The 27,726-nt window shown below is 38.9% G+C and overlaps 2 protein-coding genes and 1 pseudogene across 2 annotated transcripts; 2 read left to right on the top strand and 1 right to left on the bottom strand.

Annotated features, from left to right (window-relative positions):
• Nucleotides 1-741: 741 nt before the first annotated feature.
• On the top strand, nucleotides 742-5,503 carry LOC107691088 (cold shock domain-containing protein C2-like). The gene is made up of 3 exons (XM_016489568.1): nucleotides 742-929; nucleotides 3,579-3,701; nucleotides 5,141-5,503. Exons 1-3 carry the CDS (start codon nucleotides 781-783, stop codon nucleotides 5,301-5,303), a joined length of 435 nt encoding a protein of 144 aa, XP_016345054.1. The 5' UTR covers nucleotides 742-780; the 3' UTR covers nucleotides 5,304-5,503.
• Nucleotides 5,504-8,981: 3,478 nt separating this feature from the next.
• LOC107691086 (phosphomannomutase 1-like) lies at nucleotides 8,982-19,876 on the bottom strand. The gene is made up of 8 exons (XM_016489564.1): nucleotides 19,594-19,876; nucleotides 16,916-17,033; nucleotides 15,128-15,204; nucleotides 13,659-13,750; nucleotides 13,473-13,572; nucleotides 13,162-13,237; nucleotides 9,726-9,841; nucleotides 8,982-9,647 (listed from the first exon to the last, which is right to left on the bottom strand). The coding sequence occupies exons 1-8, from the start codon at nucleotides 19,705-19,707 to the stop codon at nucleotides 9,525-9,527; spliced, it is 816 nt and encodes a 271-aa protein (XP_016345050.1). The 5' UTR covers nucleotides 19,708-19,876; the 3' UTR covers nucleotides 8,982-9,524.
• Nucleotides 19,877-22,192: 2,316 nt separating this feature from the next.
• LOC107691107 (heat-stable enterotoxin receptor-like) overlaps nucleotides 22,193-27,726 on the top strand; it is a 35,779-nt pseudogene continuing 30,245 nt past the window's right edge.

The raw sequence follows: 27,726 nt of genomic DNA, 5'->3' as shown, positions 1-27,726 counted from the left end.
ATTATAATCCATAATTATGTCCCCACTGGATGCAACAAATGCCTCGTTTATAATGGGTTTTAATGTTTTTGAATCATCACTCCAAGGCATCCTCACAGTATGGTGAGGGGCGTAACATTTCCGTCACACGCTTGAGGTATTCGGCCAATCACAACGCACTGGATAGCTGGCCAATCACAGCACACCTCGCTTTTCAGACCGATGAGCTTTGTAAAAATCGACGCGTTTCAGAAATGCGGGACATAGAGGAGAAACAATAATGTACAGTATGTGGAAAATAACGTGTTTTTTTAACCTTAAACCGCATAAACACAATTCATTACACCAAATACACAAAATAATGTTCTTTTTAGCAACATCATATGACCCCTTTAAGGCCTCTTTGAAGACAATGCAGGTTTTTGTGCATGAGGAACCGGGCACGCAGCACTCGCGCCCCGGACACAAACCGTCTTGAATGTAAACTCTCTCACACACACACACACACACACACAGAGAGAGAGAGTGGCTTTGTGCAGCACAGACTAGATGTCAGCGCAGAAGCTGTTTTACTGCACGTCGCTCTGCTGCAAATAAAAAACAGCAATGTGCGCCAGCGGAGCGTTTGTCAATAAACGCACTGTTTGACGCGTCAGAGGGGAAAGCTGCAGCAGGGAGAAAACACGTTGGATCTGATGTGAGTTTTGTGAGTGTTTCTCTCGCAGGTCGTCTTCTGCAAGCATCTGGAGTTAAGAGAGCAAACTGACTCAAATCTTCGCATCGCACCCCGTGCCCGTGTCCATGGCGGAACCGGAGCTGTCGTCTCCGCGCTCGGCGCCGCTGTCATTCCCGTTCCTGCGAGAAGGTAGCCGCGTTTGGGAGCGAGGCGCGCTGCAGCCCGGGGAGTTACCGAGCCCTCTGCCCACCAAACGAACACGCACGTACTCCATGTAAATACAGCACACACGAGCCGAACCCTACGGCCGCTTAAACGCTGGATCTCCTCTCCAGTTCTCCAGTCAACTCTATCAAGCTGCGGGCACGTTTACCGATTTTCGGAAGATTTTCGCGGGCGAAACAGACTTTTCAATATGGAATCCATGGAGGGGGAATTTCGCGTGAGAGCAAAGATTCCCCCGAACAGATCTCGCACCTGGTTCACTGTTGACAATAGACAATGGACTTTTTTGCCCGCAAAATTTCTACGAAATTCTGCTAATGTGACTGCACCTTTACAGTTACAGTCATGCAGTTGATGCTTTCAAAAATAAGTGTGTTCCCTATAGCTGGGGATCGAACCCATGGCTTTGGTGTTGCAAGCGCCACACCCTTTGATTCCTAGCTAACAAATATATGTTCCAGAACCTTTTGCAAATGTTCCCATTAAGTTATGAATTTTGGAATGTTCTCAGAACATTTGAAACATCCAGTTTTTAAAGGTTTAAAAACTGTTTTCCTTGTTATGTCAATGTTAGATTAAATATTAAGGGCATGTTCAACTTTAGCATCTGAAACAAGTAGTAAAGTTTGGAAAACACTACAATTTTTCAAAAATTGTTTGATGAATAATTAATAAATGATGTTTTTGTGCTAACGTTTTGATAATGTTATTAAAGCCCAGATAATTCTGAATGGACATTCTGTTAACGTTACTGGAATAAGTTTGTTCGTAACTTTGAGACAACCGTGCCAGAACATTAGCCAAAGTTCTAGAGAAGGGTCTGGCTGCAGCCTCGCACTTGCACTCTCAGGCTAGTGTCTGAGAGTGCAAGTCTGAGAGTGCAAGTGCAAGGCTGCAGCTAGACCCTCTTGAAGTTCTAAGGACGTTCCCCGTTAGCTCAGTTTACAGGAACTAGCTATTTTGAAGAAAAAAATTATGAGGACGTTTAGATGTTTATTACAGCATAGCAGTGACAAAGTACATGTAGTAGGCTACCTTGGGTTCGACGGAGTCGGAATGAACCCCGAACATCCTAAACTCAAACCTTTTATACACCTCCGTGAAGTTGGCACCCCATAAAAAAAAAAAATCACCAAAACTATGGCATTCGTTTGTGACGGTTTGTGCCGTTAAAAGAAACCCTGTAACTATGACCTTAAATATAACGAAAACAAAACTTTTTACAAACAGTGACGTCACTCTCCACCCCATGCAATCTAAATAGTTCCAAAACGGTGCCGTTCGTTTGTGCTCGATCTGTGCCGTTAAACTTAAACTCAAAATTTTAAGGTAGCACAAACACTAACTTGTAAAAACTTTTTTTTTTTTTTTTTACTCTGCGGCCACGCTAAATGGGGTAGAGAGAGAGCGTTTGAGTATTTCTGTGCCAAAAATCTTACTTCCGGGTTCGTACAAGTTTCGGAGAGTTTTTTTCGATCGTGGCTCTTCATGACGTAGACAAGGGTGGAACTCCTTATATGGGCATTTCTCCCGGAAGAACCCGCCCGTGCACGCATCGACCAGAGCGAGAGCGAGATCGCGCCCATCAACGCGCTTCATCCGGCGGCAGCGCTGCACGGGACTCGCTCGGGAAGAATGTCTCCAAAGAAGTGTGTTTTTGGTTGTAAGGGAAAGATAACTTTGTTCAGCTTCCTAAAGAACCCAGCGTTATGTAAACAGTTTGATTTCCAGGGCAGCAACGGAGTTTCACAAGCGTGTTTGTTGACGAACGTTTTATAAACAAGGGCCAGTTCGACGCTGGATTTGCACATCGTTTGATACTGAAAGATGGAGCGGTCCCAGCTATAAAAGATCCCGGTCATGATTCAGAACTGCAGACGGGAAGTGAAACTGCAACAAATGTCTGTTTTGTTGGCATTCGGCGCCCAAGTGCTCGTCACTCTTTAGCTCCACCCACGGCGCGCCTCCAGGAGCTCGGCTTTTTCCGGAGAGAATCGTAAAGCTGTATCTTTCTTTTATAAATATGATCAAACTAAAGACTTTTTGGAGATATGAAGGATGCAGTACGACTATAAGTACTCAAGATGAACATGATTGGGTGAAACTGTGTGTGTTATGCCCCCTTTAAGAAGCGGTCATGGTTACCGGGTTTCTTTTAACGGCACACATCGAGAACAAACAAGTGATAGCGGTTTGGAGCGATTTGGGCAACATGGGGTGGAAAGTGACGTCACGCGGTCAAAAAAATATTGTTTATTATCTCAAACACCAAACCAATAAAAACGTTAGTTTTTGCGGCACAAATCAGCACAAACGAATGGCATAGTTTTGGTGATTATTTCTTTTTATGGGGTGCCAACTTCACGGAGGTCTTTTACACCGTTACAGTTTACTACCCTTAATGTAAATGAAGTTGCTCCTGTCCTAACAGCTGTGCTCTGTATGTTAATGAAGTTCTGACAGATTGTCTGAGATGGTTTTCGGTGTCCCACACCCGCTCCCATTCTACAATTGGTCACCATTTGCTCAGGATGTGATCATCCCAAATTATCTAGAAACAACATAACTGTTGACTTTCCTCTTCTCTTTAATAATTAAGCCGTCCTTGGGAAATGAGCATCAAACATCTATCATGGAGTGGAATCTGGGTCGGGGCAGACTGTAGTTTCTTACAACACTCGTCTCTGTGTGTCTGCAGGACTGTTCGCGCAAACGCAGGTCCCGTCTTTAAGGGCGTGTGTAAAAACTTCTCGCGGTCGCAGGGTCACGGCTACATCAGACCAGCTCACGGTGGAGAGGACATCTTCGTACACATCTCAGAGTGAGTTAGAGTTCACGTACCTGCTCGGACTGAAGCATCGGATGCTTTAGTGTCCTCACAATCAGGTCCACTTCACACCTCAAAACCAAGAGTAAAAATAGAAGAAAAAGTAATAATGATAACAACAATAATAAAGTAGAACAATAACCCTCTAAAAACTATTTGCAAAATTGTAGGAACAAAATTATTGCAGTGTGTTCTGCAAGAAAAACTCTATTTCAGTCTTTCTACTTTAAAATTCCATGTTTAATTCAATGTGTTACTTGTGAAATTTTACTAGCAATTTCTGTGTGAAAATGGTTTCTTTGTTAGCGAACTAGGATTAAACATTTAAAATATAATACATTTACATTTATGCATTTAGCAGACGCTTTTATCCAAAGCGACTTACAGTGCATTCAGGCTATACATTTATTTACCAGTATGTAATAAAAATAATTGAATAAAGTATGAAAATAATAAAAATGATAAATCAATACAATATAATATTTTAAATATATTATCATTTTAGTAGTAGTAGTATGAAGTATAATAACAACAATAATCATCATTTTAAAAATGAAACAACAACAATACTTATATAAAGTATAACAATAATGATAACAATAATAATAATATAAAGTATAACAATAATGATAACAATAATAATAAAATACAACAATACAATATTTAAAACAATATAATCATATAAAGTATTACAAAAACAATAAAATATAATTTTATAACGTATACTATTCATAGCTATAACAATAGTAATAAACATTTATTATAAGATAATAATAATAATAATAATAATTATTATTATTAATTGTGTCCAAAGTTTTTTTTTTATTCTCTGTGGTTTTAGAAAACAGATTTTTTAAATAAAGGGAGCATTTCCTTTTTTTTTTTTTAAGAGACAATGACAAAAAAAAAAAGTTTTTGTTGAACCTGATTTTAAAAAAGAGAAAACTTTATATAGCACATTTATGTCTTTGTTGTTTCTAATTTTTAATACAAATTATATATTTATCAAGAACTAAAATGTCATACCTAACCTGTTATTTGAAATAGCTATTTACTGTAGAAGAAACTGTCATGTTTGTTTGCTGATGAAGAATTATGGTAAAATGTTGTCAGATGCAGTAGCTTCGTACACTGAACAAAATTATAAACGCAACACTTTTGTTTTTGCCCTGTGAGGTGGATGGATTATCTCGGCAAAGGAGAAGTGCTCACTAACACAGATTTAGACAGATTTGTGAACAATATTTGAGAGAAATATGCCTTTTGTGTACATAGAAAAAGTCTTAGATCTTTGAGTTCAGCTCATGAAAAATGGGGGCAAAAACAAAAGTGTTGCGTTTATAATTTTGTTCAGTGTATGAAATCTCACAGTGTTTTAGAGGTTTTCCCGCTGTTACATGTCCGTGTAAATCACTGCTCCGTCTCTTTGGTAGTATTGAAGGAGAGTACGTTCCTGTGGAGGGAGACGAGGTCACGTACAAGGTCTGTGCGGTCCCGCCCAAGAACGTGAAGGTCCAGGCCGTGGAGGTGATCCTCACGCACCTCAAAGCAGGAACCAAACACGAGACCTGGTCGGGCCAGATCATCAGCCCCTAGGATCCGGCTGGAGCAGGACTGCGGGGAGGCAGGAGGGTGGGCTTTCCCGGAAGAGAGAGCAATGCATCGTGGGAAGGCTTTTGAAAGTTGAAGGGTGCAGAGAATGTTGAGTTCAGCAGAACGAGCTGCGTTACGGGAACGTTTAGATCTGAAACAGACTCTACGCAAGTGCACACATGCAAATATTTCTAATAATTGCACACGATCTTGTGATCCGAAGCATCTCCGAATAAACATCGCATTCGCAACGGTGTCACAGAAGTTTTACGTAGAATTTGTTTCTGGTTAAATGAGTCATCTGTAGGTGTGAGAGACTGAGATGATGGCTGAACATCCTCAAATCAAACGCATCGATCCAGTGGCACACGCTACACTTGTGGCTGTTTTTGGCACTTATATTTATTTATGCATTAATTTTTGATGTTAAATAGATGGAAACAGGGTGAATCTCACAAAACCTGTCCAGAACGTATCATATTCACATTTACAGTCATATTCACCCCAAAATCAAAAGGAAAAAGTAAGCAATTATGTCTTGCATAAAGACTATTTTCAGGACAATTTAACACATTTACCCCCAAATTCATAATACTGGAAAATAATAATAATTTGTAAAGCATTTTACAGCATTGTGCATTTTAAAGCATCATAAATTGTACTTGTTGTACTGACTTTAAGCATTTAGATGCATTTTATTCATGCATTTTACTGATTTTAATTTAAAAAATCACGAGAATCATTACTGAGAATAAAAATAATGACTAAAAACGTGGTACAGCATTCATTGTTTTACTTATAGCAGTTAGAAATTAGGGGGTAGATGCTTCATTCTCATGAAAGTCACAACGCAAAAAAATCAGAATGATCCTAAAACTAACCTTAATTTTTTTTTATGCTAAATATTTTTCATTTGATTTCAGGGTGAAATATGAATCAGACGTAAACATGATCTTGGCAGGTTTGGAGGGTTTCGTCCATTAAGCTCTGCTATATATGCTGGAACTGAAGCATCATGGACTAATATTGCACTTGAAACTTGAAAAACCCCAAATATAAACTGCCAAACTGACTTCATCTCCCAGAACTCTTTCTCGGGAGCTTTTCAGGGTAAATCGAGCAGCATTTTGTAGACCAGCTGAAGAACAACAGTCGTCTAGCAAAACCATTTAAACACAGCAGTAGCAACTTTAATGATCTTGTGTTGTTTTTCCTGTATGTATGTATGTGTTGCGTTATTTGTTTGGTCTCTTGATCTGTAGCATGTTCTTCAGTTTGTCTAGTGATTTGATCGTCAGATTTCTACGCTTCTGAGCCCTCATTGTTTGTTTGTAAACGTCATGTTTATTTTTAGCACTTTTTAGAGCTCAGATCACTGTGGTCGACGTCATTTCCATGTGAACATTGACGGACTAATAAAATTAATTTATGATTTACACATTTGTTTCTTACTGCAAAGCACATGACATTATTAATCATACAGAAAGGTAGGCTAATAACACATGCACATTCAAAAAATATACATTAAACATCCATAAACAGATCAGACTCCATTGCAATATGAAAAAGTTGTATTTAAAACGAACAGACTTGTTCATGATTCATCACCAGGCATGTTAGCATTTGCATTTCACATGGATATATTTTTGAACCACGAAAATCCCTTTACTGTTTCAGTTTTTCCTTTCTTCGGGAGTGTTAAAACTTTACTTTAACGTGTAACAAATTAACAGATAAAGATACTCACTAAATGAGTTTGTTTACTAGAATTAAAGTCACAATTTCTTCAATCCAGCACCGTTTACATCATTAGTGTAATTTTATGATATGATTCAATTCAAGTTAAAGTGCATTTATGCGATCAGACATGAAGCAACGATACATTTACATTCATAGCATACGCTCAAACACACGACGGATTCTGAATAAAGCAATAAGCCCCAAGAAGCCGCTTCACGTCGTGCCTTAGCCGTTATAAATTCACTGTAAACCACGGCTTCACAGGGGTTATTGCTTTTATAAAACGGTTATTCCATATACGTAGTAAGGTTTCACAGAATAAAACAGAGCAAATAAAGTGTAATGATATTAATAAAAACAGTATTCCTCCACCAAACAGTGTAGTTCCTCAGAAACAGTTGTGGTTCCAACAAAGTGGTTGCCGAATGTTTGTAGAGTAATTTACAACAGCTTCGAACTTGGCTCAGCCAATCAGAATCAAGGACCGGAACTATCCGTTTTATAATTAGAAACACTTGATGTCCGATTAAGAAACGGTCAACGTAAGAAAGGTCTTAATAAAAAAATCCCTGGAAATCAGTGGGATCAGCATCATGTTTTCAGGGATCAACGATGCTGGATTCTCTCTGGAATGATAATATCACATGTAAACTGATTCGTAATCTTAACCACGCTAAAAGAGAGCGATGCGACACACCTAGATCAACTATTAATTAACTTCGCGTTAGATCAGATTTTGTCGTTTCGGTCCGTCATTCATTCATAAATATGCAGATTTTTCATCATCTTGTAAAAATCTCAGAGTCAATCCGAGATCAGAGCCACATTCAACTACAATCACAAACATCTCAAATAAGATCACGAGACCATAATAAAACTTAAGCTTAACACTTAACGTGGAACAGACAGAACTGATCACTCGTTTCATCACGTTGCGATTGGTCAGAGACACAGTGGTTACGTTCACACTGCAGTTCCGATGTCTGATTGGGTTCATTAAAGCCACGTTCACACTACAGTATTTTAAGCCTGATTTGCAAGTTAACGAGCTCACCGACAGGTCGGGCTGCGATCGGGGGGAAATCAGCGGGTGATCAGCGCTCGGCAATCTTTATGTGTGAACTACTGAACGATGCATCAAAGAGGCTCGCTGACAAATGAATATCTAGCATGCTAAATATCTGGAGCTGTCGGCCGACTCGTCGACATCCTGTGGTTTCACGACGAGCTACAGCCAATGAAAAACAGCAGCATAACATGGCTTAAGGGTTTAACATGGTTTAAAGTCATTGACTTTACACAAGTGACAACCGAACTCCTGAATATTTCACTCAGTGACAGCAGCATTTGTATAGAATCTGAAACTCTTAACTGTTTTGGACACCGAAGGCTCGTCTGAGGTGCTAGAAAACCACAGAAACAGGTGTGTATCTCACAAGTATCTCACAAAACAGGGCTGCAACCATTGCAGACATCCGATTAATGATCAGATATGGCCAAATTTGTCTCTGATATTCTGCTGCTCAGCTGCACTCTATTGCTCTGTTTATTGTTAGGATGAGAAAAGTGTTTATTTTTTGTGCTCTGCGTATAAAGGCACTCGTCAATGTCAAATGATTGAGATGGCCAATCAAATCAAAGGAGGCGGGGTTTACCATTCAAAGAAGCCGAGCTGATCAGTTTTAACGGCTGAAAAATGTGACGTAAGATGTAGGCTACAGCTAAACATTAATATCCGTCAACTGTTGTAGGACAGAAATGCTAATCGACCGACAGTATTACGCACGTAAGCAAACTACTCAACGTTTTGTCAGATTTCATGCGTTCGAGTAATGTATTTTGTAATAGCCCATATGACCAAACGAGCAGTTCTGTGGAGTGGATGCGTGAATATTTTAAAATAAAACAGTTTAAATGCATTATTTTACAATAAGTTGTAAATACAAATTTTCATTATTCCCTTAAATGTCTTTAAATTGTTTAATTCCTTTAAATATATAAAGCACCATTATGTGACGGAGCACACGAGGTAAACAGAAAAGCAAACGCCACTTACTAATTACTGATAGCTAATGTTACTTTGGTTAAAAAGATGAGTTAAAACAGCTAGTTTACAGCGTTGAGGTGTCAAACAGTGCACTGTCAATCATCATAATTTCTGGATTGAGTCCTGTATTCTTTCATCATTCAGAGGATTCACTGTATTTTAAAAACAGTTGTCACTCCAGAAATGTTGCAGTGTGAATGTAGCCACAGTAAAACGCTTTTTATTATGAAACAAGGCGAAATCTTTTGATTTAAAATTAATATTTGTACAAGAGCACACACTGATGAGGCCCTGTCAGTGATATTTACATGCAATCCCTTCAGTCTGCAGATCAGCAGTGGATTGGTTTGATCTCCATGTGTGATGGCTCTCAGGCTTTGCCCACAGTGACCAGCAGTGGGCGCAGGAGCGCTGCACGCAGGCAGTCGCAGCCGCTTTCACGCCTCATTGGGTGGAGCGTTAACGAACATCTCCCTGCAGAGCCTCGCTGTGTCTTCAGGGGAGCAGACGGTGAAACCGATGGTACGAGGGTCCTCGAAGATCTCGTAGTCATTTCCACCCTGATCCGTGAGCAAATATTAAAAATAAATAAATTTAAACACACATTAATACAGATACACAGCCATTCAATTACGCACCAACGAAGTTTCGTTGCCGAAAAAGTAGATGTCGTCCAATCCTTCCTGTTCCAGGACGTCCAGACAGAGGCGTTTGTCCCAGCCCTCCGGGAAGATGTCGAAACTGATCAAACCCCCTACAGACAATGACAAAACCCACAATTAAGAGACAATTTAAGAAAAGATTCATTTAACATTGGTGTAACCTTGAGCATCAACTTTGCATTCATTTTACACATGAGTATCAGTTTATCTACAATGCCAGAAGCGTTTTTCCAGATAATGTTCAGTAAAGTTTTTAGCCGTTCGCAAACTTCTACCAGTTTTATCCAGTAAATTAGATGCCCTCATACCAAACCCTGCCTTCCTAACACGTGCCAGCCGATCTGATGCCAGCAAACCTGAGCATGTAAATGAATGACAGGTACACAGTGGTTTTGATTGATTAATCAAATGCAGGCTGCTTCTCTGACTCAGTTGCATTGTTTACAAAGCATTAACCCTGTAAATAATAGTCCAAAAAAATACATTTTTAAATGGAACTATTTTTGAACCTTTAGAAAAAATCTATAATAAAGAAAGTTTGCATATGTGTTTTTGTTGAGTATCATTTGATCCATCAGGCTTTTATGGCTCATATAGTATGACACAGAGGCAGACTTACCCATTAGGCAAAGGTAGGCGACCGCCTTGGGCCCCCAAAAGCCATGGGCCCCCTAAAATGCTTTTCATCTACGAGATGCGCATTAAGCGCGGACACGCGGACGGTTGCTTTTTACGATGTTTATCACCACGACAACCGTCTGCGTGTCCGAGTTGAACACACTTCTCGTGTATCCTGCTTGTAGCAAATGAAAAAATCATGCACCTGAAGCTGTAATTAAATATTGAGCACCAGTGCGTATTATATGTTTATTGTTTTAAATGCTGCTTACTTATTCATAAGAACCCAAGTAGAGGACGCATACGTAAATGTATAATTTCTTTTTCATTTTCATTTAAATTTGTGGTTAAAATCGTATTATATGTTTATTGTTTTAAATGCTGCTTACTTATTCATAAGAACCCAAGTAGAGGACGCATACGCAACCAACCGGTTGATATAGTCCTTAGGTGTGTAAATGTATAATTTCTTTTTCATTTTCATTTAAATTTGTGGTTAAAATAACTAAAATAATTGTATTTTAAATTTTATTATTAAACAGCAGAGAATCAATGTGCATTTTCAATAATCACGTCTGCAGTTTTTGTTCAGACCAATGTGAAAATCCACCCACATAACCCCGTTTTAAATTAATATCATAATTTATACTTCCGACTCATCTCTTTTCTTAAAAAATAGTTTAAAGGCTCAATTGTGAAGTTTATCATTTTATAATTTATTTTGTTTTTGTGAAAACTGTAAGTCAGTTGCTATTTCGTGGTCTACAACATGAAAGAAAGCCATTATAACATGTACATGAAAAATGTAGAAACATTGGACACAACTGTGGGGCACCATTGTGCAGCAGCAAGCATCACAACAAAAAAGGAACCTCAAGGCTAAATTTGTAAATGTGTGCAAATACATAGGGCCCCATTCATATATTTTGCCTGGGGCCCCCAAATCACTAAATCCGCCCCTGGTCTGACACAGTGAAAATATGTGGGGGAAAATACCTCGATTTTATTCAGAGGCCCAAACTGAGGAAATATATGCAGATGCAGATGCTGATATTTAAATCGACAAAAAGTATGAAATTCAAATGCTTGTAATGTAAATCAATAAGATCTTTGTAACAGTATAGCAGATAAATGAAATTATATTAATACCGGTCATCACTATATATCTCACAACAATGTCTTAGTAAGATGAGACTTAAATGCTTAGTTTTATGATCAAAACATATAAAGCAATGCAATACAATGATTGAGAGATGAACAAATAAACGTTTCTCAAAAGCCTGACGGATCATATTTGAGACTCACTTATTTTTCTAAAAAATGATAACTGAAAGCTAAGCTGCTTCAGTCCAGTAAGTGTTCATCTTGAAATATCACTAACAATATCAAAGTTATTACTTTATAAAAAAATCACTAAAGATTTCACAAAAAAAAAAAACATTAAGCATGAGCTGAAGGTGGACATTTGTGCAGGTACTAAAAGAGCTTTTACTTGCTAAGTGTCTGAACTATCAATCAGACGACAGAAGGCATGCAGTAGATTGTGTGCAACAGGTTTTTCAGCAAAGTTTAAAGGGGTCATATGATGCGATTTCAATTTTTCCTTTGTCTTTGGAGTGTTACAAGCTCTTGGTGCATAAAGAAGATCTGTAAAGCTGCAAAGACTAAAGTCTCAAATCCAAAGAGATATTCTTTATAAAAGTTAAGAGTCAGCCACACCTACCTAAAACGGCTCGTTCGAACACGCCCCCACATGTCTACCTCACTATGTGGGAAGATTTGCATAACGCCGCCCAAATGTTCACGCAAAGAAAGAAGGCGTAACTTTTATTCTCGCTGTAGTATTGTTGCTGCCGCCGCCATGTCGTGAAGGCGCTGTGTGATTCATTGTGAAAGCAAAACTACTTTGTTTGGTCTTCCAAAAGAGCGCGTTTCAGAAAGGCGGGGCATAGAGGAGAAACAATAATGTACAGTGTGTGGAAAATAATGTGTTTTTTTAACTTTAAACCGCATAAACACATTTCATTACACCAAATACACAAAATAATGTTCTTTTTAGCAGCAGCATATGACCCCTTTAAGACCTTAGAAATAAGCGTATCACATATGATATAGTAGGTTTTATAGGGTTAATCTGTCATTTTATGTGTGTTCCTCCAAAATAAACCCTTCCAGTGGCATTAAAGCAGCAGTGAAACTGCAACCTATTACAGAGAGTTTAACGCGTTTACAAGCCCCGAGGCTCATTCTCACAGTAATGACCATTTTAGTGTGTGAGACGGTCTGTCTTCAGAGATGTGAACCGCATGACTGTTTGTCCTCAGAGTGATTGAGAAACTCTGTAGGACAGAAATCAGCCATTAAAAATTAATTATCTTCACACACACAGACGTTCATTAGTGTCCCTCCACTGACTGCATCGACATTCTAGCACTGACTCAATGGTTGCTAAAGAAACAGCCAATCAGACTGCTTGATCATCTCACACCCCCAAAAAAAGAAAAAACAAAGCCAGTGTGTGCGAAACTGAGCTGAACTTTAGAGGCAAAACTGCTGGAAATTGACTCCAGACGTCAAAGCTAATGCACCTCTTTCTTTGTGTGTATGTGTGTGTTTTCTCTCATGGGTCATTGGTCTGTCAACACACACACGAGCGCATCCGTTCGCTTATCACATTTAACACAGATAACGTGCGTGTGTGTTTTATGTGCTGTGCAGGTACAAACAGCTCTGTTTCAGCATGCATCATTTGCTTCGGATCATCAGAGAGCTGGTGATGTCATTTCCTGCTCACCTCTGGTGAACCGCAGACCTTTTCCTGCAAACTCCTCCTGCAGAGCCGCCACAAACTTCTCTCGTATCTTCTCTCTCTGCGGGACGGGAGAGTTTGGATTATTTTAAATGTGCGCTTAGGTTCATTAGGGTGTTAAATCAAAACTATCGATTTGTATGGACCGGTTCACACCAGAAACACAAATCGTCCAATGACAACTGTCCGACTTGTTTTACTCTGGGTGTAAAAAGACCTGAGGATTTCATGAGAACAAATCCTCAACCTTTGGCCAATTCTGGAAAAATAACACAGTTCTTGTAAACTGAGAATACCTTGTCGATCTCAGAGAACTCGATTCGTTCTTCGAGCGTGCAGCTGCGTCCGATGGGTGAGATGTTGATCATGCCATTACGAAACTCAATGAACGTCCCTCTGAGAGAGAGATTTGGTTTAAATGATTACATTTGGTAATGACATTACAGGTGATCACACATCTCTGGAGTGTGTGTAATTGTTACCGTTTCTTGGGTAGTTTGATGAGCCCCATGTAACTGAGACAGAAGTTGATGAGGTCCTGCAGTAACTCCTCCCCCAGATGATTCTGAATGGCCTGAGAAACAGATTGAAAAATTAAATAAGACACTTTAGAGAATTCAAGACCAATTTTGTATCAACACAGAGACTAAAAAAAATTAAATAAAGACGACATTTTAAAGAGTTTCACTTAAAGTTCTACAAAGAATTCCAATTTGGACTTCTATGAACTTCTAAAGAACTTCTGTGATATTTGAAATATTTAGCACATTTTAAAGGGGTCATATGATGCTATTTTAAAGATCATTATTTTGTGTATTTGGTGTAACAGAATATGTTGACATGCTTTAATGTTCAAAAAACACATTATTTTTCAAATACTGTACATTATTGTAGGTCCTCTATGCCCCGCCTCTCTCAAACGCTCCGTTTTCTACAAAGCCCCCTCGTTTTGACAAGCGCATATTGTAGTGATTGGCCAGCTGACCCAGTGCATTGTGATTGGCCGAACACCACAAGCACGCGTCGGAAATGTAACGCCCCTTACCATAATCGCCAGCTTCAGCTTTCAAAGTAAATATCAAGACAGATAATAATGTCGTTAGTTTTACCATCAGTTCAAGCCCGAAAGGGCAACAGAGTCGCGTGACAGACACAGTGATGATGCAGTACACAAGCCGCGGTTAAGACAGCTGACGTGCTATGATTTCTGACAGGCAGTTCACTCTCCTGTGATGTGACCCTGTTCCCCTCACACACACACACACACACACACAACGCGTTACTCTGCGCTGCGCAAAACTCCGCATTTGAACAGTCAATAGCAAATACTTAAACTAATAACAAAACATACTTACAGTCGCTGATTCAGAAGCGCCAGATTGTCATAGCAAAGTCGGAATTGCCCCCTTTTTTTTTTATTTTAGAAATAGCCTTTGTGCACAGCCAGCCTTGTACTCTTCTAGGTTCAAAAAACTGTCGTCCATAAAATGCATTGCACAAATTCGAACATCTGGGTTGTGCTGTTCTGTTGTAAATAAATCTTAACCAATGATTCCTAATTGCATCTACTTCCGGAAGGCCAAATAAAGTGCTTTTGCTTTCGCACTGAAACACAGCGTCTCCCTGACATGGCTGCATCAACACGACTGCGTTCCTGAAACCACGCCTTCTTTCTTTGCGTGCACATTTGGGCGGCATTATGCTAATATTTCCACATAGTGAGGTAGATATGAGGGGGCGTGTTAGAACGAGCCGTTTTAGGTAGGCGTGGCTGACTCTGAACTTTTATAAAGAATATCTCTTTGGATGTGAGACTTTAGTCTTTGCAACTTTACAGATCTTCTTTATGCACCAAGAGCTTGTATCACTCCAAAGAGAAAGGAAAAATTGAAATCACATCATATGACCCCTTTAATATTTTCAGGATCTACAGACACACATAATCAATCACCTGTTTGGAGATGAGTTTGCCATCTTTGTATTGCACGGTTCCATTTTCGGCGAAGACGTAGTCAAACTTGTGTATGACTGCAGAGAGAAAGAACATAACAACACAACAGAATGAGACGCAATCAAAGCACTCTGTTCAGCATATCTTATCATCATCCTGATGACCTTTACTTGTGTTACACAACACACATACTGATGTAAACAAGCTCATTTACACTCAGAGAGCTTCAGTGCTCATTCTGATTCATTCAAGACCCACAGTTTGATCACTGACTGGATGACTTGATGTCAAAGTCACTTTAACTCACATCAGATCCAGGTTCTGCTCTAATCTGAGTGTGAATGTGGTTGGATTCGGTTCTGGAGTGTACTGTTCTCAGTCTGATTCAATCCGGATCTCTTGGTTTATCTAATCAGAGCTGCACAATTATAATGACAACGCCAATCATCAAACGCTGATGACACTATAAACTGATCTAGATAAATGATAAGATCTAGAGAAAAGTCAAACAGAGAGTCGAGACTGAAATTAACACCCACAGGTGAGACAAAACCACACATCAAAAATACACAAACATATCAACTTGTCTTCTAGACAGCAATCAAATTAACATTGTACATTCATGCATTTGGCAGATGCTTTTATCCAAAGCGACTTACATTGTATTTAAGGAATAGATTTTATCATGCATTCAACGGGAATCAAACCCATGATCTCTGTGTTTCTGTCTCCATACTGTTAGATCATGCCTCCATGCCAGAAATATCAGATCCAGCCCCGGATGCCAGATCCTGTCAGAAAATATCTGTTTTATCTGATGACAGAACAGCTAGTCAGCAAAGATGTCTAATATCCTGGTACTCAAAATTGTATTAACAGTCTTCTATCAGCCAAGAAGCCAGAGAAGAGCAGAAGCAGGAGACAAAGTGATGATGATAAAAACAAAAGCAGTTTATTGAATAATCTTAGTTGCGTATGTTTCAATGCTCAGACTATCATAAGATTAAACAACAATAGGAAAATACTAATGTAATATAAATGACTAATCAATGAACGAATAAATGGAATGAGTGTATAAATGGATCAAATGATTATTATAAATGATTATATGATCAAATGGAATAATAAAGAAATAAATGAATGAATTAATGAATAAATGAAACAACACAAATGTATGTTGCTCTCTTGAAGCAACACACACACACACACACACACACACACAAGTTGCTACAAAGAATCCTTAGATCCTTCAATACTCTACTCCAAATGCTTCTCAGATGTTCCTCCCAAGAAAAAAAGAAAAAGGTAATCTCACAAGCATCTCCTCTGAAGTTTCATAAGAAGTCTCAAGAATGTCTCAAACTGTGCTCATCGAAAGTCTCAATAAGAAATCAAACATTTCTCACTAAACTCTCCTTTGTCATCATTCGCATTAATCTGAGACAAGGCTTATAGTTTAGAGAAGCATAACTGGGAACTAAGCCTTCTGAGATTTAAAGACGCAACCTGTGAGCAATAATTTGTTCAACCGTGGTAGTGACGTCTACTGGTATTGATTTCCTAACTTTTTCTCCATTCCAGTGGTCACAGATGAATTTCACAAAGGAATTATGGGATATCAGCTGTTGTGTTGATGTCTGAGTTGACTCAGTGATCCAGTCAAACCAGCTCCTCCACATTCTGCATCTGACGCAATATCCAAAACCCATTAAACACATGTTTGGTTAATGATCCTAAAGACTCGTGACCGTCTTTAGGGCGGATCATGAAGAAATGTATGATTCTCACCTTCATCTCCTTCTCCGAGCTGTTCTGCGATTTTGGAATAATCTGAACCACCCACCACGCCGATCTTCACCTTCTTTCTCAAGGCCTGGAAAAAATCGTCCAGATCAGGGTCGATCTTCTGCAGACACACGCACAGAGTTACATCACTGTAGGGTTGCTGCTGTGACCTGTGGCCTCAGTGCCCCTGAAAACTGATTTACGACTCCATTAAAGGGGTCATATGATGCTGCTAAAAAGAACATTATTTTGTGTATTTGGTGTAATGAAACGTGTTTATGCGGTTTAAAGTTAAAAAAACACATTATTTTCCACATACTGTACATTATTGTTGCTCCTCTATGCCCCGCCTTTTTGAAACGCGTCGATTTTTACAAAGCTCATCGGTCTGAAAAAGCGAGGTGTGCTCTGGCCATTGTAACACTCCAAAGAGAAAGGAAAAATTGAAATCACATCATATGACCCCTTTAAACAGTGGCATGCAGCTGTTCAACAGGTTTCAGAGTATTTTTGATCAGGGAACACACTTTGGGTAGACTAAATAGTCCAAATACGTTGACTATTCTTGTAAAACATCATGTCTGCAGCCCTGTGTAGTATACTTTACATTTATGTTTTCAGCAGACGTTTAAGTGCACGTTAGTCAGATTAATGGCAGTGTTGTTTACTGACTGGTTGCGTAACGAAACGCTCTTGTTTTTCTGTCAGAGCTGCAGACTGTCATACACTCACGCTAGCACTGTACAGTAAGTCATATCGTCTGTGATTCATAACAGTGTGCTAGGAGGGGAATATGAATAGACATTTTAATAAACGTATAAGAAAACTCCCAGGTGTTTAAAGGGGTCATATGATGCTGCTAAAAAGAACATTATTTTGAACAATACTACAGCGAGACTAAAAGTTACGCCTTCTTTCTTTGCGTCAACATTTGGGCGGCGTTATGCAAATCTTCCCACATAGTTAGGTAGACATGTGGGGGCATGTTAGAACGAGCCGTTTTAGGTAGGTGTGGCTGACTCTGAACTTTTATAAAGAATATCTCTTTGGATTTGAGACTTTAGTCTTTGCAGCTTCACAGATCTTCTTTATGCACCAAGAGCTTGTAACACTCCAAAGAGAAAGGAAAAATTGAAATCGCATCATATGACCCCTTTAATGAGGGAGTTTAAGAGCATCATGAAGGTGTGGCCGATGAACAATTAAAGGGGTCATGAACTACATTTATTATTATTATTAATTTATAATGTTCTCTGAGGTTCACTTATGCTAGTGTGATTTTATATATATATATAAAAAGAGAGAATTAAATTTGCGACATGACGAAACAGTGCTCGCGTCCGATCTAGATATGTTAGGATCACAAGGAAGGCAATTCAAAGACTATTTTTCATAACTTACACTACACAGTGTCTTGTAATCTTGTAATGTCATCTGTATGGTTCTGTTGAAGTAATCCTGTGTTTGTGTCTCTAGTATTTCCTCTCCTCTACTACAAGCACGTATCAGTGGGCGGAGCTAAAGAGGCAGTGGTGTAGAAGCAGGCGTTGATCTTTCCTGCGGAGGCGGGGCTTAGCCACACTATTACGTCATAAAGTGGCACATTCCAAAACTAGTCCTTTTCTGAGCTTGGTTTCAATAAAAGCTGTTTTTAAACTGACGAGAAAGTTTTGAGTTTTGAAACTTACATGATGTTTTACATTGACCTGTTACATGTCAAAATATCAAGGGGAATTTGATTTCTCAGTTCATGACCCTTTTAATCAGTGAAGCTTTCACACCAAAACACAAGGCTACACTGACAGTATAAAGGTCCTTCACAAGAACGATAATGATGAATGAATATTAGCATTCACACCAAAGGACGTTCCGTTTACTCTTAGCGCACACATGTTGTGTGGAAATAATCTCAGCACGCCCTTTAAAGTGGGAAGGTTTTCTGATTGGCTAGTGTTATCATCAAAGCGGTAAAAGTGATTAACACCGTTCCTAGGCGTTTCCGTGATTCTCTTTAAGTTAAAACGGTTTTGAAACATTCTCGCTATCGCGTCTTGGTGTGAACGGGCTATTAACGTTGTAAAACAGCATTTCTGTGTCTTGACGTTCTGTATAAGCTGTAAATGTTATTTTTACTTTTCATTTTTCATTACTATAACGTTCACATAAGTTAAAGCGGAGGACAGGACTGATGATGCAACATCTGAGGACACAGATACCAACTCATCTGAACATAAATAAACACTTCATGAGCAGAACGGCATGTTAAGCGGCAGATTTCAGTAAGTGCTCATGCAACAGAACGAACCGAATTGGGACACGTTCCTCCAACAAACTGTCCAAGAAACACAGAATGTTCACCGTACAATAGTCGCATGTTGGTAATGTTTAGGAACTAACCATGAACTAACATTACAAGAGCGTTGCATGGGAACCATTGTCTACGTGCAGAACGTGTATACTGTACAAACACACAAAACATACTCATTCACCAAGAATACACACTCACGAGACATATTTCACCTACACACAGATCAGCGCTGCAAATAGAAGCATATAATGTTCTCATTAGAGCAGAGAGGACGCACGTTTTATAGCCCTTTAAATGTTATGCATAATGTTATCTCATAACTATCATGTTGATTAAAAAGGATTTTATATAAATTCATAGCCGGGCATCTTACCTCTCTCGGGGGTGTCAGCGTTCCGTCCACATCAAACAAGCACAAAACATTGCGACCTCCGGCTAAAAGAGACTTCATATTCATTTCTTCTAGTCCAGCAATTGAAGTAGACATTTAAATTAAAAAAAAGACAATTAAATATATACAAATCAGACTCTAAATGACTCAAGATGAGTTAATGCATAAGAATAATAACGAGACACAGTCTCTCGTCTTTCATGAAACCGAAAGATGAAGTCAATACTGATGAGCATTATTGAGCAAGATTACAGTGTATACTGCAGGCTACATGATCACTGCTGAGTGTGAATGAATCCGCACGTGTAGTTCTTCTGCGGCACTCTCCGCCCTGGGGAGGGGGTCCGCCCCAGCCAATCAACTGCGCGGAGTCTGGTCACGTGCGCGAAGGGGGCGTTACCGCGCTGTGAGATGAGTACATGGAATTCGGAAGCGTCACGTAACAAGCACAGAAAGATAGTTCGACCTCTCACCTACTTCATTACATCTGATCATAACAACAGCAGCAGCAGCAGAGGAAGCATTACAGAGCATCAAGAAAATGAATAAGAACACAAATTAACTGTAATTTACATTTAGACATTTAGCAGACGCTTTTATCCAAAGCGATTTACAAATGAGGACGATGGAAGCAATCAAAATCAACAAGAGAGCAATGATATGCAAGTGCTATATTTTTAATTATATAATAAATAAAAAGAAAACAATAGAAAAAGAATAGAGCAAGCTAGTGTTAGGCCTTTTTTGCTTTTGTACATTGTATAATAAGGTAAAAGAAAACAGACAGAATACAAAAAGATTAGAGAAGCTAGTGTTTTTTAAAAAAATGTTATAAAACAGGCAGTTAGTAGGCTAATAGAGTGCAAGTCTAAAAGGGGATTTTTTTAAAGAATAGAATTAGAATAGGGAGTGCTAGAGTTAAGGGGGTCAAATAAAGATGGAAGAGATGTGTTTTAGCCGATTCTCGAAGATGGCTAAGGAGCTGCTCGGATTGAAGGAAGGGTAACGGCATTAAAGCTGAGAAATCGGAAATTACATATCTGACACACTGAGTATATCTTATTGCAGACCTGCAAAAGAACAAATTAAACTTGGAGAAGTTGTTTCGATTTTCTAGGGGGCAGAGTGTCAATATACACATTTACCCACACACACACACACACACACAGACACACACACACACACACACACACAAACACACACACACACAAACTAACTAAATAAATAAATAAAAGTACATAGGACTTATAAAGGAGGAAAAGCAAATCATTCAAAGGGACGTGCTGAGAAGTGCTCAATGCAGTAAGCCTGCTCAGAAAAGTACAAACACGGTTTAGGTTTGTTTCACTGTTTAAGCATGTTCAGTTTTGAGGTTCACTACATTAGTGAAGCTACTGAGTGAAAGCAGCAGACCTCAGGCTGTTGTCAGTGAGTGTCTGTGAGGTGTTTTTGTTACAGCGCCACCTGGTGACCGACACTCGGTCGTACACAGATCCACCGATCACGGAAACACGAGCGCTCTTCAATTGTCTTCCAAAGAACATTTTGATTAACAACCATTATAAAGCAATTATGTCAACTATTTTCCCTTTGGCTCTAAATTGTTTCACATTTATTGAGGTGCTTCCTCTTGATGTTTTTTTTAAGGAAAGAACATTTCAGTATTTTTGCGTTCGCTCGCAAAACGTTTGTGATGGAAATAATATGAAACGGGAGGGAAAAAACATATTTCAGTTTTCTTGCGAGCAAACGTTTTTAAGCGTAACGTAAAGGTTTAGCGAGCGCACGAAGTATTGAAATTGTGTAGGCTACTAATATTTTTCTCTCCAATCTCATATTTTGTAAATATCAAAAATATAAAAATAAACGATCCAAAAAACATTGTATTGGTCAAAATGATCGATTTTTCTTTTATGCCAAAAATCATTAGGATATTAAGTAAAGATCATGTTCCATGAAGATATTTAGTACATTTCCTACTGTAAATATATCAAAACTTAATTTTTGATTAGTAATATGCATTGCTAAGAACTTCATTTGGACAACTTTAAAGATGATTTTCTCAGTATTTAGATTTAGACCCTCAGATTCCAAATATTCAAATAGATGTATCTCAGCCAAATATTGTCCTGGGGACATTTTCAGAGACATTTGGATATTATTGATTGTAATTTCAGCTGAGGGACCTACATTAAAGGCAAAGAGAAAGGAAAACTTGAAATCGCATCATATGACCCCGTTAAGGCTCATTGATACGGCCAGCAGACATCAGCTTAGATCAAACAGAAAGCAACTAGAGATGAAGCTCTTTTCTCTCAGATCAGGTTGATATTGTTTGTTCACTGTCGGTTGTTCATTAACACGCAGAGACACACCTGAGCGCAGGTTCCTGTAGAAACACAAACGCAGAAAACTCTCACAGCAGTCGATGTATAATGTTTTTTCAGACGTCATGTGAACAGTGTTGTTGGAGGTTAGATCTGACCTTTCTGATGGAATTAATCAAGATTTATGAGCTTCAGGAATGACTGTGGCATTAAACTGAGCAGTGTCTTTTTGAAGGACATTCACTGTGGACGGGATGTTGGGATTGTTCTGGTTCTGGTTCTGGTTCGGTTCTGTGCTCTGTGTCTCTGGGTTTGACGTGTTAAGCTGCACAAACTCCTCGGTCACGTTAAACGTGGTTCTGCTGGAGGATGAAAATTCGCCCTGGAGTCTGAAGTTTGTGCAGGACGCGGTGGAAACGGCTGTTGAAGAGGAAAACGACAAAAAAACCAGGCTGAAAGTGAGCAGATTCATCATAGAACGTTTAGTTCTGAAAATTAAAAATTAAGTACATGTAGGCTTTTAATTCAGTACTAGTAAAGGTGGCCCACCTCTCAACCACTGAGGATCAGGTTTCCAGATCATCCAGCTTTCAGTGAGTCTGAGTGGATTTCAAGAGTCCATGAAACTGGAAACATTATATTTCTGCAGTGACATTCTGTCCTACAAAGTACACTAAAACAATCATAGATTAATCTTAAATTAGATTCATTAAACTTGTATAAAGGATAGAACTTGTGACTTAAGTTGTTCTCCAAAAGAGAAAGAAGACAAAGGTAAAACTATTACAAATAACTATAAGTGATTTAAAACTATTTAGTTGCATATTGAACCATTTATTTGTTGAACAGAATAGAATAGAATAGAATAGAATAGAATAGAAGACAGTGGGGTTTGTGACTGAAGTTGTCCTCTAGGCAAAGAATAATAAGACAGCAGTCGTAAAAACAACAAAAACAGTCAAGTGATTCTTATTATCCCAGTTTTAGGGTCTGTTAAGCTAATTTGTTGAGTTAATTTGTGTAAAAGTAAACTATTTAAGTAAACAAACATGTACAATGCAATGGTCAACAACATACATATAGTTTGTAGCTATATGACCTATGCTTCACCTATTGAAACATAAATTCAAGCCTGTCTGTACTTCAGAAAAGGTAAAACTACACTCTCAGAAAAAAAGGTACAACAGCTGACCTTTTCAAAAGGTACACTTTTGTACCTTTTAGGTACTAATATGTACCTTTAAGGTACCATTATGGACTCTTTCGCCCCAGTGACAGCTTTTGTACCTTTTTTTCTGAGAGTGTACTTTTAAAACCTTAAATTGGACAAAATCAGCATTGATGTGACCTGCTATCAAAACCGTCCTCATGGAACTGCTGATGATTAAATTGCTAATATTTGTTGATAACAATATGATCATTTAAATGTTGTGCATTAGTCAAGACTTAACATGACCGCGTCTCCCAACCTCTAGCTAAAGAATGACAAAATCTCTTTAAATTAAAGGCATGAAGTCATTCAGAATGAGAAGAAAACAAATACCATTTAAGGTTGAGCTGCTTCTAAATAAAGTTAACTAATCAAATCGTTATTGGTCTCCTTCTTGTGCCTTAATCCTAAACCAAACCATAAAGGTCTGCATTATTTCACCCTTGTCAAAATACATCACGTATTAATTTAAACGAATAAATGAGTACATTTATTTGAGCTAGTTTAAGCTAACAAATATCATCAGCAGCACATTATTTACTTTCATACTTCTTGCCAAGAACAGTGTTGGATAAGTTACTGTAAACAGTAATTAAAGGGATAGTTCACCCAAAAATGAAAATTCTGTCAGTAATTACTCACCCTCAAATCCCGTAAGACCTTTGTTCATCTTCGGAACACAAATTAAGATATTTTGGATGAAATCCATTAACTTTCTGACCCTCCATATACACCAACGCAACTGACACGTTCGAGGCCCAGAAAGGTAGTAAGGACATCATTAAAATAGTCCATGTGACATCAGTGGTTCAATCGTAATTTTATGAAGCTGCGAGAATACTTTCTGTGCTCAAAGAAAACAAAAATAGCGCCTTTATTCAATGATTTCTCGCCATCAGGGTTGGGGAGTAATGGAATACATGTAACGGTGTTACGTAATCAGGATACAAAAATCTAGTAACTGTAATCCGTTACAGTTACATCAAAAAACAAAGTATTCAGATTACAGTTACATTTAGTAAAAAGTGGGAATACTATCAGGATTACATTTGTTTAATTTAAAATGAAATAAATGAGTATTTTGACATAACGCTATAGATTTAGCGCTGCTTCATCATAGTTCCTGGTAGAGCCCTGCACGCGCCTCAAATATAGTCCCTAGCCCGGCCCGTGTCCGACAGCTTATCAGAATTACCGGCCCGAGCCCGTCTTTTTCTTTGGTTTTTAATGGCAAAGTGGTCATATTTCTTTTTGTTTCTTTATTAAGTTAATTTAGAAATATGTTTGGAACTTTTTATGTTTGTTAAATTCAAGGTTTTGTTTTTTAAAGGAACGACCAAGCGGCAGTGGCAGACAGTGAGTTGAGCGTTATGTTTGATCAATTTAGCCTTCTCAAACCAACACGACTTAAAGACATAAAACACTTCATGCATTTCACAGTATTAATTTAAACATTTAACCTAGATAAATGAGCACTGTTAGGCGCATATCCAATAGTTTGTGCGGAGAGTGGAAGCTAAAGCGCGCTTTGCAGGACATGGAGGCGCCAGCGCAATCACTGGCATTTTTTTCAGTGGATACGCCGTGATTTTTGACAGGCGCAGTAGCACCGTCTCGTGTTGTTTCCACCAGCGATTTTTTTCATCACTAATTGATGGATGTCTAAAATATAAAAATAAAGCCTAAAACAGTCCCGAGGCCCGGCCCGCGTCTGAACTATGACGTGAAAATTGGCACGAAGCCCGGCCCTAGGGGCGTCGGGGCCTGGGCTGAAATGCAGGCTGAACTATTACTTACTATTACTTATGACTTATTTAAATATGTAACTTGAAGTAATCCAAAAGTAATCAGATTACATTACTTTTATATTGTGGTACTTGGATTACGCTACTGAATACTTTTTTAATGAAGTAATTTGTAACTGTAACGGAATACATTTGAAAGTAAAAAAGTGACGTGACGTGGCCAAGTTTGGTTACCCATACTAGGAATTAGTGCTCTGCATTTAACCCATCCTAAGTGCACACACACAGCAGTGAACACACACACACCGTGAACACACACCCGGAGCAGTGGGCAGCCATTTATGCCGCGGCGCCCGGGGAGCAGTTGGGGGTTCGGTGCCTTGCTCAAAGGCACCTCAGTCGTGGTATTGAAGGTGGGAGAGAGCGCTGTACATTCACTCCCCCCACCTACAATTCCTGCCGGACCTGAGACTCGAATTCGCAACCTTTGGGTTACGAGTCCGACTCTCTAACCATTAGGCCACGACTTCCCCCATTTTAAAAGTAACCCTCCCAACCCTGTCCGCCATCCACGAGAGTACCACGACGCATGCTGCTGACATTGAACCCGCATGCGCTGGCGCTGCGCCTTGTTTACAAGCAGAGGAATGCACATGCATGGACTATTTTAATGATGTCCTTACTACGTTTCTGTGCCTTGACCGTGGTAATTCCCTTGCTGTCTATGGAGGCTCAGAAAACTCTCGGATTTCATCAAAAATATCTTAATTTGTGTTCAGAAGATGAACGAAGCTGTTATGGTTTTGGAACGACATAAGAGTATGTAATTAATGACAGCACTTTCATTTTTGCGTGAACTATCCCTTTAATTACTAGCTACTAATTACATCTTCAACAGTGTAATTAGATTACTGTACTAATTGCTCTCTCTAAAAAGTATTGCATTACTTATTACTATTTAATTTCTAAATCTCACATCAACCTCAACCAGTTGAAAAATACAATGATAGACATTAGGCTATTTCAAATTAATAATAGAAAACTGCATAAATTTTTCTTAAAGTATCAAAGGTTGTTAAAAACATGCATATTAATTTTAGATGTTAAATTTTAATGTTAAATACACAATTTTGTATAGAACTGTATTGTAGTCTATACAGTATTTAACTGATTACAGCAGAAGAACCTGTAATTAAATTACTTACTTAACTTTTTCAAAGGAAAGGTAATTAAATTACAATAATTATTTACTTTGTAATGCATTATACTCAACACTGGCCAACAACAGTATTTTCACCAAAAAATAAAACATTTTTGAACAAGCAGAAGCAAGCGGAAATGGTGATAATTTCAATAACAACAAAATTGATGTAAAATTAGTAGTTTTTTTCCTATATAGCTAATTCTATATTAAACCGCAATGGTAATGAATGAGGATATTATAATCAAAACACAAACATCCATAAATAAATGTAATGATTTACCTGCATTATACACTTTACAGAGTGAAATCTAGTTCAGTATCTTGTAGTAAGTCGTGGCACTATTTTCAATGACCCGTCTGTCTGTCAGTCAGTCAGTCAGGAGGTCGGTCTGACTCTGACTATCCCCATCATCTCGGCTGGCAGTTTCGGTCTTTCCTGCGACAACAAGGAGAAACTCACCCGGCTGCTTCCTCCGGCACGCAAAATCTCAGAGTTCTTTGTCCATTTCTGGCACGCATATTTCCCCAATCTGAAACCTGTGTGGAAGACGGCGTATATCTATAAAAAACTAAACAACATGGAGGAATGCTTCTGGTATTCACAATAATACATATAAATGACAACACGTCACAAAACAGACGCACACACTGAGATGCCCTTCTGTCTGTTCGTCTGTCAGGTACATCAACGCTCTGGAGGCGCCATCCGCTCTGTTCGCCTCCAACATATCCAGAGAGATGCTGAGGAGCCAAGAGGACCTGGAAGACAAGCTGAAAGATCAGAACCGACACTGCAACAGTGAGTAAAATCTATCTATCTATCTATCTATCTATCTATCTATCTATCTATATCTATCTGTCTGTCTGTCCATTTATCTATCCATCAATCCCTCCATCCATCCATCCACCCCTCCACCCCTCTATCTATCTGTCTGTCTGTCTGTCTGTCCATTTATCTATCCATCAATCCCTCCATCCATCCATACACCCCTCCATCTATCTATCTATTGCTTTTCAGTTTTTGTCCTGTGTGGGACACCAGATGACGTTCTCGCCATTAAGAACAACACCAATATTCCTCCACATGTGGTCTTCGTCCTGATCGACCTGTACAAGTGAGTCTGTGATCCCCATAATCCCACCTCATATCACACAAGCGTTTCTCCAGCTGACCGTGACCATCCACCCCTCCACCCCTCTATCTATCTGTCTGTCTGTCTGTCTGTCCATTTATCTATCCATCAATCCCTCCATCCATCCATCCACCCCTCCACCCCTCTATCTATCTGTCTGTCTGTCTGTCTGTCCATTTATCTATCCATCAATCCCTCCATCCATCCATCCACCCCTCCACCCCTCTATCTATCTGTCTGTCTGTCTGTCTGTCCATTTATCTATCCATCAATCCCTCCATCCATCCATCCACCCCTCCACCCCTCTATCTATCTGTCTGTCTGTCTGTCTGTCCATTTATCTTTCCATCCATCCCTCCCTCCATCCATTCACCCATCCCTCCATCCATCGATCCACCCCTCCACCCCTTCATCCATCCACTCCTCTATCTATCTATCTATCTATCTATCTATCTATCTATCTGTCTATCTATCTATCTATCTATCTATCTATCTA

This window comes from Sinocyclocheilus anshuiensis, unplaced genomic scaffold, assembly GCF_001515605.1.
Source record: "Sinocyclocheilus anshuiensis isolate Anshui unplaced genomic scaffold, SAMN03320099.WGS_v1.1 scaffold30, whole genome shotgun sequence".
Classification (NCBI taxonomy): Eukaryota; Metazoa; Chordata; class Actinopteri; order Cypriniformes; family Cyprinidae; genus Sinocyclocheilus; species Sinocyclocheilus anshuiensis.
This window is presented reverse-complemented; position numbering and strand designations above follow the sequence as displayed.

What these genes read in the sequence shown, in the direction of transcription:
- LOC107691088 (XM_016489568.1), top strand. Translation starts at nt 781, where the DNA reads ATGGCGGAACCGGAGCTGTCGTCTCCGCGCTCGGCGCCGCTGTCATTC. An exon ending in CGAACACGCACGTACTCCAT is followed by an intron (nt 930 to 3,578) that starts GTAAATACAGCA and finishes GTGTGTCTGCAG; the next exon opens with GACTGTTCGCGCAAACGCAG. An exon ending in ATCTTCGTACACATCTCAGA is followed by an intron (nt 3,702 to 5,140) that starts GTGAGTTAGAGT and finishes TCTCTTTGGTAG; the next exon opens with TATTGAAGGAGAGTACGTTC.
- LOC107691086 (XM_016489564.1), bottom strand. Translation starts at nt 19,707, where the DNA reads ATGTCTACTTCAATTGCTGGACTAGAAGAAATGAATATGAAGTCTCTT. An exon ending in CGCTGACACCCCCGAGAGAG is followed by an intron (nt 17,034 to 19,593) that starts GTAAGATGCCCG and finishes GTGTGTCTGCAG; the next exon opens with AAGATCGACCCTGATCTGGA. An exon ending in AGTTCTCTGAGATCGACAAG is followed by an intron (nt 13,238 to 13,472) that starts GTATTCTCAGTT and finishes CCCGTCCCGCAG; the next exon opens with AGAGAGAAGATACGAGAGAA.